The sequence below is a fragment of the Asterias rubens genome, chromosome 21, assembly GCF_902459465.1.
Source record: "Asterias rubens chromosome 21, eAstRub1.3, whole genome shotgun sequence".
Lineage (NCBI taxonomy): Eukaryota > Metazoa > Echinodermata > Asteroidea > Forcipulatida > Asteriidae > Asterias > Asterias rubens.
The window spans coordinates 12,290,660-12,302,513 of record NC_047082.1 but is presented as its reverse complement, the minus strand read 5'-3'; the positions used below and the strand labels follow the sequence as shown (position 1 = coordinate 12,302,513).

The 11,854-nt window shown below is 39.2% G+C and overlaps 2 protein-coding genes across 2 annotated transcripts; one reads left to right on the top strand and one right to left on the bottom strand.

Moving 5' to 3' along the window:
- Nucleotides 1-698: 698 nt before the first annotated feature.
- On the bottom strand, nt 699-5,226 carry LOC117304830. Its single transcript, XM_033789445.1, has 3 exons — nt 5,097-5,226; nt 3,089-3,249; nt 699-2,436 (listed from the first exon to the last, which is right to left on the bottom strand). The coding sequence occupies exons 1-3, from the start codon at nt 5,224-5,226 to the stop codon at nt 2,173-2,175; spliced, it is 555 nt and encodes a 184-aa protein (XP_033645336.1). The 3' UTR covers nt 699-2,172.
- Nucleotides 5,227-7,844: 2,618 nt separating this feature from the next.
- LOC117304475 lies at nt 7,845-10,170 on the top strand. Its single transcript, XM_033788962.1, has 2 exons — nt 7,845-8,635; nt 9,042-10,170. Exons 1-2 carry the CDS (start codon nt 8,322-8,324, stop codon nt 10,060-10,062), a joined length of 1,335 nt encoding a protein of 444 aa, XP_033644853.1. The 5' UTR covers nt 7,845-8,321; the 3' UTR covers nt 10,063-10,170.
- The last annotated feature ends 1,684 nt before the right edge of the window (nt 10,171-11,854 follow it).

Below are 11,854 nucleotides of genomic sequence, written 5' to 3'. Positions count from 1 at the left end.
TGTGTGTGCATCATCAATATAGGACTCCTATACATGTACTAATTTGGTAGATTGTATGAAAAAAAAAAAGGATGGCACGTGAAACGTGTTTCACCTATTATTTGAGTTGGATCTGTGCGTACAGTTTATAATACAAAGTATTTGAAGTTTGAAGTAAACTATTTATGTTTTAGGTAATCGAAGAAACAAATAAACCAGAATTGAAATGTTAAAGAAAGTTCTTAAAATATATTTATTTATCAATTAACTAGTGATTTAATTTTATGTATTTCAAGGCTTTTTTGTATTTTTTGTTGTAAACAGAACTTGTTTTGTTATACCCATATCCAGTGGGGTACAAAGCAAAACGGAACAATTTTTGCAATTTATTGACCATGAACGTCCTCCAATTTACTGTACCTTAAAGGGATATTGTTGCTGAAAGCAAAGTTTGTATAATTTGTATTATTATGATCAGCTTCATTGAGCGTGCCTTATGTCCGTCTGTCACATCTGTAATAACTTTTATGAGCCTTTGTTCTAAGTTCCATGGTTGGCATGTGTGCAAAGCCCTCGCCTCTCACCAAGGTGACCCTGGTTCGATACCCGGCCAGGGCCATGTGAGTTGAGTTGTGCGTTGGTTCTCTGCTGTGCCATGAGGGTTTTCCAGACTGTCCCGTTTTCCTGCCAAAGGCGCCCTTGCATGCCAGCTTCTCGAACACGTTGTAGCTGCAACCTTCGCAATTCAGCTTATAGCTACGAGTAAGGATGATTAGCCTCCCAAATTATTAAAAAGGCATTCACAGCGCATGTTAATGTTTCTGTTATACAATGTACAACCACTTATAATGGCCTTGTTTTGGTGGCTGGCCTCATCTTTGACTCATCCATTTAAAGTGGTAGGTCATCCAACCCCGTTCATTGCCAGGCAGTAACAAACTGGGTCCTCCTACAGATTCACTGTGTTTCCCTAGTTAAAAGTATGGCTTTTATTTGCAGTATTGTTAAAAATTAGGCTGTATTTTTATTTGTCGGTTTGCTCAAAGCATATATTTTTTCTAGGCTAACACCATGTAATGTTTTTTTCTTGTAAAGAGCCTGACGTTTCCATCAGATGCTCTTATTGTCTTCAGTAATGTGTTGTGCTGTAAGCACCAATTTAGTAATAAAGAGCCTCATAACTAATTTCATTGTATGAAGTGATGTCTGTATAAGAGTAGTATTAATGCTGCACGGCCCGATTGTCGCAGAACTTGTTTATTTTTGATGGACATATCACACAATTTAAAAATATAAAACAACAAATTCTGAACTCATGAAACGTTTTATTACAAAACTTATCAGTATTTTCGGTGCATATCCAAACAATTGTGTACATCCAAGTGATTATAAATATCAGTTTGAATTGAATTGTTTGAAATTCCCAGCTATTGTCTTAAAACACTTGGGTTCATTAGTTACCCGGAAGTTGATGTTATTATTACCTTAATATTATCTTAACTTTTTAGGGGCGCAGAAAACACGTCGTTATCGCAAGGGAGCAAGAGGCCCAATTACTACAGTACAGTCCAATTTATTTAAATAGTGTGTTCTTGTCCCAACAATTTTTACATTTATGTAGTGACGGATTGCCCGACTACATATTTTGTGAAAAACTCCTGTACATTTTATGAGAAATGGTCAATTCTAGGATATCAACGAATTGGCTCCCGGGTCATTGCACTCTGGAGACTTAATTAGTAATTAATACGAACTACAGATAGGGAGGTTTAGCTGCACGTTCCACGTGAACGAGAACTTCAAAAATTATGTCGTTTAAATCTCACGTTTTTAGCATGCGTGATTTGTCATTTTTCTCGTCAGGTACAAACGTGCGCACCGACGTCATACATGCAGCTAAACCTTGCTATCGAGGTTTAGCTGCACGTCACGCGAGCAAATACGTGAACATGAACGTCAAAAAAAGTGTGTTGTTTCTATTTGACGTCGCCATTTTGGGCTTATTGCATGCTCACGTAAGACGTCAGCGCGCACGTACCTGACGTTCATGTTCACGCTGAACGTGCAGCTAAACCTCCCTGGGAAGCCCAACGTGGCAACGTCACCCAGAAACAACGTAACGTATTTGCTCGAGTAACGTGCAGCTTAACCTCGCTGTTAATATTTATTGCTCCTTCCCCTCATTAAACGGCTTTAAAATGGGCTACACTCTCCTCGTAGTAGTTTCTCAATCAGTCTCCGGGAGAAGTTATGACAGTTATTTAGTAGCAGGTCGTACCGACCGAAACGTGTCAGATAAGTGGATGCAACCTGCTTTATCTCCGTAGTGGTGCAGTTACTCTGACCGGGTAAGGTCCACTTGATGGGGCAGCCGTGAGGATCACGTCCCAGGGTGCCGTTCTCATATGATCGCATCAACCCTGCTCCCCACTCGAACACATCCCCTCTGAAATAAACCTTCAGATAAAACGAAATATTTTTGTAACAATTATGAAATATATAAATTTGGTTGCATCTCTGGGTTGAAATCCACAAAGAGTTAAGAATAACCTTATCTCGAGTTAGCACGAGTTATTCATCCCAACTTAGAACTAGCAATACGTTTTTAATATCGTAGGACTAGTCCTAAATCTTTGTGAAATATTGACCCCTGAAACCGATTTCAAGAAAAACGGTTTTGTACATAAAGTCCGGTTCATTCTTCATGTGAATGCGAATGCAATACGAATTTCGTCACATGACTGTTTCGCAGCGAATATTTCACAGTGGTTGTCCAACCATTCGACTGATCCGGGTTATTAGTTACGAGTATTATGACTTCAAAATTCGTATGAAGTATGGACAAATCCACTCTTGCAAACGTTTTGTAGTTAACTCTGGGAGAATGTGTTATAATGTTTAATGTTACTCCAATGTACATAAATCACAATAACAACTTGGCATGGTGCCTACATCACAATAAAAGTGAAATAACCAATAAGATAAACAAAAATCGAATGACCTAACGGGAAACTGAACCCAAGACCCCGGAGTTCAAATTCCAATGAGGACCATTTGATTTTTCTCTCATACCATAAATATTTGGTTTTTATCATAAAGTTGTATTTACCAAGGTATGAAATGGTTTGATGTTGTCAGGAACTAAGTCGAATGGATTGATGATTTGGTGATTGTTAGCTGGCACGTGCATGCCTGTCGTGGTCTTATTCGGCCAGCCGCACATGTAGTTCAAGAAAGGGAGTTCTCCAAACCAGACGTCAGCGATTGGATCTGAATAATAATCAGAATAAATAAAAATTGTTTATAAAATTCATTAACTTTTAACTGCATGGACGCTTCCTGAATATTCAACCCTTTACCTTTTTGGGGAGAGACATAACGAACCCCAATCCATTACAGTTGCAGTAAAAGTTATATCCCTTTTGGAACGGGTAGGATTCGAACCGGGTGTACCTGCTTGTCTGCATCGCAATTGAACAAGCTATAGTGCGCAAATGGAAAACCACATGGGCTACAGTTCATTTTATACAATTTACTGAGATTTGATGCAACGATATGCATTGGATTGGCCCCGTCTTTATCCGTCAGAAATAAAGACGAGCTTCAAAGTGAAGACGCAAGATGTTTTTGTGTACGGTATCTCTTGGGGAAAAGGACCGGGAAACAAATTTAACAAAAAAGAAGAAAAAAAAAGAAGAAAAAAAGAAGGAAAAAAAAAACCCAAAACATCTCCCTTGGTCCAAGCCGTATTAATACAAAGAGTTCCCTGAGCGTTTACACCTAATCTTAACATTATTGAGTACGAGAAGAAAGAAATCATGACATATCTGTCTTTGTTCCACCAACCGAAACCCCTTTACGAACACTTGATTTCTAGAGTTTGTTGTAACTGTCTTTATAGCGTCATGCCAAATTGACATGGACGGGTTTGAGTGGGTGGACTGATCAGGGGAAACAGGAGATTTCGACAATTTGTAGTAGCTGCAAAAGATTAGCAAAGTGTAGATGTTACTGATGAAGTTAAAGGCAGTGGACACTATTGGTAATTACTCAAAATAATTATCAGCACGAAACCTTACTTGGTAACGAGTAATGGGGAGAGGTTGGTAGTATAAAACATTGTGAGAAACGGCTCCCTCTGAAGTGAAGTAGTTTTCGAGAAAGAAGTAATTTTCCACGAATTTGATTTTGAGACCTCAATTTCGAAATCAACCATCTAAACGCACACAACTTCGTGTGACAAGGGTGTTTTTTCTTTCATTATTATCTCGCAACTTCGACGACCAATTGAGCTCAAATTTTCACAGGTTTGTTATTTCATGCATATGTTGAGATACACCAAGTGAGAAGACTTGTCTTTGACAATTACCAATAGTGTCCACTGTCTTTAAGTATTTAGTTCCGGCTGGTTTAACATTTGGGTTAGTGCAGAAACAAACTGAGGTGGTGCATTAAACCATAGATTGAAAATGATTAGTTGCTTATTGCATATTCACACATCCATTGTATACAGAGGGAGAACAATAAGTATACCAAATGTAATAAGTTTTCCCTACAGATAAAACTATTTTTTTTGTATTATGTGAATCAGACTTGTTGATATTTTTGTTTTCATCTTACACACAACCAAAACTAATGCTCTTTATAACATGGAGCTTACAAAAGCACACTAACTTTTGCCAAGCGTCCCAAACGAAAGCAAAAGGCCCCAACAGAAATTTACGATTTCATGATCTAATTATTACAACATTTAATCTACAAAGGCAGTGGATACTCTTCTCACTTGCTGTTACTCAACATATTATGCATAAAATAATAAAATAACATGTGCAAATTTGAGCGCAATCGGTCATCAAAGTTGGGAGATAATACATTTAGCTTGGTCTCGAAATCAAATTCGATGAAAAACAGAAAATTACTTCTTTCTCGAAAACTACCTCACTTCAGAGGGAGCCGTTTCTAACAATGTTTTATACTATCAACCTCTCCCCATTACTCGTTACCAAGTAAGGTTTTGTGCTAATAAATATTTTGAGTTTAGTATCCACTGCCTTTAACAAGATATTTGTTATATGTGTGACATTTTTGTTTTCAATTAGGCCTATGATTAATCTTACCGGTAAGCTGCTCCTGGCCTCTCGTCGGAGCTACTGGACCCACCGATGTCGACCGTCTACAAGCAACTACACAGTGGGTGCATATCGTCAAAATCACGGCACCGAAACCAACCAAGATAGGCCCCTTCATCGTAAACATACAGTATAAGATCAGGTCTATGTCTCTAAAGAAGAACAGTGCACATGTAAAACCGGCGATCGCACTAAAGATGTTTTGTTAATGCACCCAATAAATTTCAAGTTGAATGCAGGAAACTGTGATTGTGATTCATTTCTTATAAATATCTTACGCATCTCAAGCTCAGAGGGTGCAGTACTTGAGATGACGTCACAGGAAACTAGTTAATCACTTAATAATACGGCCGTGAATAGAACCATCGACTGTTGCGCTGCTATTAAAGCGTGGGTGTAGGGCCTTGAAGGTTTGGGGTTAGGGTTTGGGGGTAGATAAGTAAAAGCAAAACAACATAATGTTATGTTTGTTGCTCTTTTAAGAGTGTCCAGCTAACGTATACCTCCCCTTTGAAGTAAAAAAAAAAAAAAAAAAAAAAAACAGACATTGAAGTTGTCCGTACGTGGTACACAATATTTCCAGAAACATCCAGACCACCGCAAAATAACATAAAAGTCACCCATACTGCAAGTTCTTGAACTTTGTAAGTACGTGCAAAGTGTTGGATCGTGATGTTGGCCATTGAGCAAGTCGTTGACACTATACGTGTATCATCGGCATCTATGCACGTCCGTGTCCCATTGGGACATCTCGAATTCAACGGAAGCAACACATGGTGGGAGTTCACAAACCTAACTGTGGGACCCCACTTAAACCTCACATCAATTATTATTACTACAGTAATCTCTTAATGTAAACAGTGAAAAGGCACTCTTTGAAGAGTCATATGAGGGACAACTCTTTTTCGAGTGTTATTCCGCATCTTTTGAAGTTTGCATCTTTTTGCGTGATTCATTCAGTGTCACTCTGCCCTGGAGTGAAACCCCTCTTAAAGAGTGAAATAACCAACACTCTGTTCAAAGAGCTAATTGTACAACTCGAAATGTAAAGAGTGTGTTGTTCAATCTTTTACATTTAGAGAGTACATGTTAGCTTGACGCAGAGTCAAAAACAATCGTCAGCAAATTTTGCGTCAAAATAAAACTGTTTTATGTATTTTTATGGATTACCTTAAAAGGATAAGAAAACATCTCTCTAATATCAGACGTATCGTGTACGTATACGAGTTATATTGTACGAACATATTTTTGTGTGGCTGCTATACGCTTCCGTAATGAATACCTATGAAAGATGGAAATGTTTCTGAGAGCAAGGTTCCGCCGAGACCTAATAACCTCCGACAGGCGGAATACAATATTACACTACATCGAACGTTGACAGCGCGGGGTAAAACAAAACAGATACGAAGAATGTGTAAGAAATACTCGATCGATCACACCACATGTGTGCTAAATAGATTCGAAAATTCCTTCACCACACGTGATTTTTTTTATGGGACACAAATTAATATTTTTAATTGTACAGTGTCTTCATATTGCTTTATGAAAGATTGGGGACTAATTATCGCAAAAATGCTAACAACCTTTGAAACGAAATTCGCACAGGTTAGTTAAAGACACTGGACACTATCCGATTATTGGTAATTGTCTAAGACAAGTCTTCTCACTTGGTGTATCCCAGCATACCTATGCATAAAATAACAAATTACCTGTGAAAATTTGAGCTCAATTGGTCGTCGAAGTTGCGAGGAAGAAAAAATCTAATTTTGAGGTCTCGAAATCAAATTCATGGAAAATTTTCTTTCTCGAAGACTCTACGACACTTCAGAGGGAGCCGTTGCTCACAATGTTTTATACTGTCAAACCCATTACTCATTACCAAGTAAGGTTTTATGGTAGTAATTATTTTGAGTAATTGCCAATAGTGTCCACCGCTTTAAAAAACAAATAACAATTCTAACATTGGACAGTCACACCAATAATGCTCTTCGGGAAAGAGATCCTTGGAAGCACTGCCTTTAAATTGTTTCATTTTTAATGATTAAAACAATCGAACGGTTCCAAAAACCAACGGCATACGTTCCCTAACCCTTTAACAAAACGATTGCAGACGTAGACCAGCCCGAAACAATCAATCAAATCAGGTGGTTATACGAATTTATTGAAAACAACGCGATGGTTTATAAATTTAGTTCCTGCTCCATGGTTTGCATCGCCTTCATGTTGATCTGTCAATCGAAAGGTTGTCTAGTTGGTAAAAAAAGCTCTAGAATTGCAAGGTCTTAGGTTCGAATCCAACCCGAGTAATATGCTTTTGATTTTCTTCACGTAACTCGGACAAGTACTGAGTTTACAGTTCTAACACACATCGGTGCAATACAAGTGAGAAAGAAAGATAAAAAATTACCAAAAAGGATTAGTTCTTGCCGTGACTCCATTGACGCCTGCCCTGGTTTCTAGTTTAACCTTCAACTTTCAGCAAGTTTACACTCTCCCCTCACGAGTCTGAACAAATGTTTCAGTCGACAAAGAATCCCAATTTGCAAGGGTCTTTGATTAGCCAATATGCCCTAGGGAGTTGATAGAATGCAACACAATACCGGTTCTGAAAGTAGTGACAGTGAACGAGGTTACTCGCGACAAGTCAGCTGGCAAACCAGTGGCACGTCCTCTCTTTTTTCTTCTTCGAAAGGTTCTGTAGCTACAGAGAACTCATTTATTCACTTCTTTTCAGCATTTTATACAGTTAGCAAATAATATGACTATAGTGAAATTCTTTTCATAATGTTATACAATAGCAAATCATAAATGACAACCTTTATACCAGCATAAAAAAATTTGCTCTATATATTTATAAACAACCCAGACACATTTATTACGATGAAAAGCATCGACTATAATAACACACACAAGAGGTTGCATATCACCAGGACATGCAGCAGGAATTTTACTGCATACACAGCAATGATTGATTCATACAGTGAATTATACGGGGATACTTTATTATATACAACCGAAAGTGATGGCTTAATACTGTTGACTTTTGAAAGCTTGTCTAATGCGCAGCATACTGATGTGAGTTCACAAGTTCAAAGCTACTAGGCGGCTGCGAGTGCAACTGGGACTTGGAGAATGCAATACTGTCGTGTTCCACTTGTTATATGAGCGTCCCATTTATTTTATCACTCCAAATATTGACAAGTGCCATAAGAGATGGCGTCGACTCCACGGGCCATGTTCTGCGTCCACTTACTCTTCCGTATTATTGGAATGATTTTGCAGCAGCAGTGTGGCGTGAGGGCGATCGCTGCCGTCAATCCCCCCGTTAGCACGGTAGGGGTCGAGGGGAGAGAGGCCGAGTTCTCGTGCTCGGTGGCGGACAAGTTGCCGAGTGAAACCCTGATATGGCAGCTTGAATGGGATGCGACGAAGTTTCCTCAGTATGCACATGTAGGAGCTGAACAGAACACAACGTACATGTTTAACAGCTCAGCCTTTACTGAGACACATGCTGCTTACACGACAAGGTAAAACATTCCTACTGCCTACATTTGAGTTGTGGGGGAGTGGCTGTTTTTGTGTGGATAAATCCCCCTTTTTTACTATTTAGTTCACATACGTGTGTCCGGTTTCAACTTTTTAAACGAGGGCGTGGCAGTGTGTTGTCTACTCCTACAACCATTTCCAATTCCCGATCCAGTTTTATCATCTACACAACCATGACAATGACCAAGAATGCTAACAACACAATACAACTTTATTGTCCCTGCATAGGAAACTCATTCTGCCCTTTTTCTCAACTTACAGACACACAAATAAAAAAACAACGTTAAGAAGGGGTTAAACCGTACCACAGGAAACTTTGGGGCCTAAATACAAGGTATGAAAAGTTTAAATTAATGTATTGATGTGTTTAATGTCTTTGGTTTCCAGCTACACTGTTAATGGCTCAATCCACACGACGACTCTTCACATTACCGATATCCAGCCGTCAGACGAGGGTGTTGTTTCATGTGTTTATCAAATAAGTGTGGGAGGGTCACTCATAACGCGAATGATACCCGAATACACCGCTGCAAGATTGACCGTCTGGAAAATACCCTCGCCATCCTGTTCCTTTAAACTGAATCAAAATGACACAGAGGTAAACATCACTGTGGATTCCAAGGTAGAGTTAATTTGTGCAGACGCAGTCGGTGTGCCGACACCCAACCTGACTTGGTGGTACAACGAAACGATGCAATTCAATGGGGAGGACCAAAGGTGGAACCCTGAGGGAGTCGACACGCACATGATCACGCTCCGACCGGAGGATAATGGAAGATGGTTCACATGTGAAGGGAGGAATGCCGCCGTGACAGAACCGGTACCATGTAGGGTCAGGCCAATGATGGTACCCCCCACTGCCGAAATCAAACCAAATTTCACTCAACTCACCCAAGGGACTGGGAATGTGGAGTTCGTTTGTACCGGCAGTGGTCTACCCACGGTTAAATCGTACCGGTGGTTCATTGACGATCTGCAGGTTCAAGAAGGGAATCACGAAACATACAGTTACATCGAAATAAACACCAACAAACCAAACGAGTCGGTCTTGATTGTAAAATCCTTCCCTGAAATTGGGAAAATCATTATCTCTTGCGAAGTTTCGGTGTATGAGGATTTGAACACTAGCGTAAGCGGAACGGTGGAAATCACAGAGTCCAAAGTCAAGAAACAGTACAGTATCAACTCCAAGAGGTTTAGACTAAATGCATCAACTGCGATGGTTGTTATTATATCAGGGATGGTTTTCTTTCTGCTCCTTATTTTTCTTGTTTTGTTCTTGCGGTACCGCAGACATAGGTATGTTTCAAGTGAAGTAAATAATGACACCCACACGCTAGCCAATGGCGAGGCGAATGGAGGGGTAAATAAGAGACGATTTTGGGGGTACATGGTCACATCGGTTTGAGAGAACGAGGGGTGCAGTCAAAATATCTGATACAAGTTCCCATGTCTCGGTACAAAATCGTGTGTTAAAACAATCGCACAACATCGATAAACAGTATTTTCCAAAGGCCCACACTTCGTGTATCACAACTTATATATAAAATAACAAAACGTTGAAAACTTAGGCTCAATCGGTCATCGGAGTCGGGAGAAAATACGGGTAAACCCACCCTTGTTTCCGCACGTTCGCCGTGTCAGAACATGTGTTTAAATTACCGTGTTCGTTCGCAAAGTAAAAGGAAAACCACGCAATTTCGAGGCTAATTTGTGTGGATCATTATAATAGATGTTAAATTTGCATCGGGGATAAAGAATATTAATTTTGGTTTTTACCCATACACCGACGTGTGTTAGCACTGTATAGTCAGTACTTTCCCAAGTCCTGTGAAAAAAAATATCACAGGCATGTTACTCGGGTGGGATTCGAACCCACGACCCTTGCAATTCTAGAGCAGTGTCTTACCAACTAGACTACCGAGGTAGTCATTATATTCTACATTCAAAGACCAACTCGACCGATCAAAGACACCGTGTTCCTTTAAACTATCTGCAGCTCTATGTTTTATGTTAACAATTATTTTGAGGAATCATCAATAGTGTCACTGCCTTTAAGTCTCAATTGATCATCAGTAACAGAATCACCCTAATTTCCCACGACCTCGGTCTTGGTGAATTTATTTGTCTTGCCTTGGGAACAAGGATAAATGCCTACTCTGGAAACAAGAGAAAAAAAGATGACTGCAAAGTCACTCAGTTATTATTTGTCCCAAGGCCCACACTTCGTGTATCAAAACTTGTATGTAAAATAACAAACCTGCGAAAATTTAGGCTCAGTCAGTCATCGGAGTCGGGAGAAAAAAACCCGGAAAAACCCACCCTTGTTTCCGCACGTTTCGCTGTGTCATGACATGTGTTCAAAATAAATCCGTAATTCTCGATATCGAGAGTTGATAATTGTTTTAATGTTTTCTCAAAAAGTAAAGCATTTAATGGAATAATATTTCAAGAGAAGTCTTTCACCATTACCTTCTGTAAACCCTGTAAGTTATTTGTAAATCTGTGGACATTCAATTTTGTTTTCTGTTCCGAAAGAGCCAATGGCTTTAAAGGCACTGGACACTGTTGGTAATTACTCAAAATAGTTGTTAATATAAAAACTTACTTGGTAACGAACAACGTTACTTCAGTTGGAACCGTTTCTAACAAAGTTTTAAAACTATTTTGAGGAATCATCAATAGTGTCAAGTGCCTTTAAGTCTAAATTTATCATCAGTAACAGAATCACACTAATTTCCCACGACCTCGGTCTTGGTGAATTTGTTTGTTTTGCCTTGGGAACAAGGATAAAGGCCTACTCTGGACACAAGAGAAAAAGATGACTGCAAAGTCACTCAGTTATTTCAGTTTATTTTCTTTCCGGAGGTTTCTCTGTGATCCGCATCAGCATTGACCTGCTTGGTCTATTTTAAGCCTCAATGTACACGAGTGTTTAGATTAGAGTGGCCTATGATTTCAGCGCAGATTAAAGGTACTGGACACATTTGGTAATTTTCAATGACCAGTATTTTAACCTGGTGTATTCTAACATATGCATAAAATAACAACACCGTACAACGTTTGGACTCAATGTCATTGAAGTTGCAAGAGAATGATGATCAAAATATAAATCCTTCTGGCACATGTGTGATTTCAGATGCATAATAAAAAACTTCAAGCCTGAAGTCTTTTTAAGTTAGAAACTAACTCTTTGTACA

Excerpts from the sequence above, each read along its gene's own strand:
- LOC117304475 (XM_033788962.1), top strand. The coding sequence starts at position 8,322 with ATGGCGTCGACTCCACGGGCCATGTTCTGCGTCCACTTACTCTTCCGT. Across the intron at positions 8,636-9,041 it reads CATGCTGCTTACACGACAAG|CTACACTGTTAATGGCTCAA; the intron begins GTAAAACATTCC and ends TTTGGTTTCCAG.
- LOC117304830 (XM_033789445.1), bottom strand. The coding sequence starts at position 5,226 with ATGAAGGGGCCTATCTTGGTTGGTTTCGGTGCCGTGATTTTGACGATA. Across the intron at positions 3,250-5,096 it reads AGGCCAGGAGCAGCTTACCG|ATCCAATCGCTGACGTCTGG; the intron begins GTAAGATTAATC and ends ATTATTATTCAG. Across the intron at positions 2,437-3,088 it reads TCAAACCATTTCATACCTTG|GTTTATTTCAGAGGGGATGT; the intron begins GTAAATACAACT and ends TTTTATCTGAAG.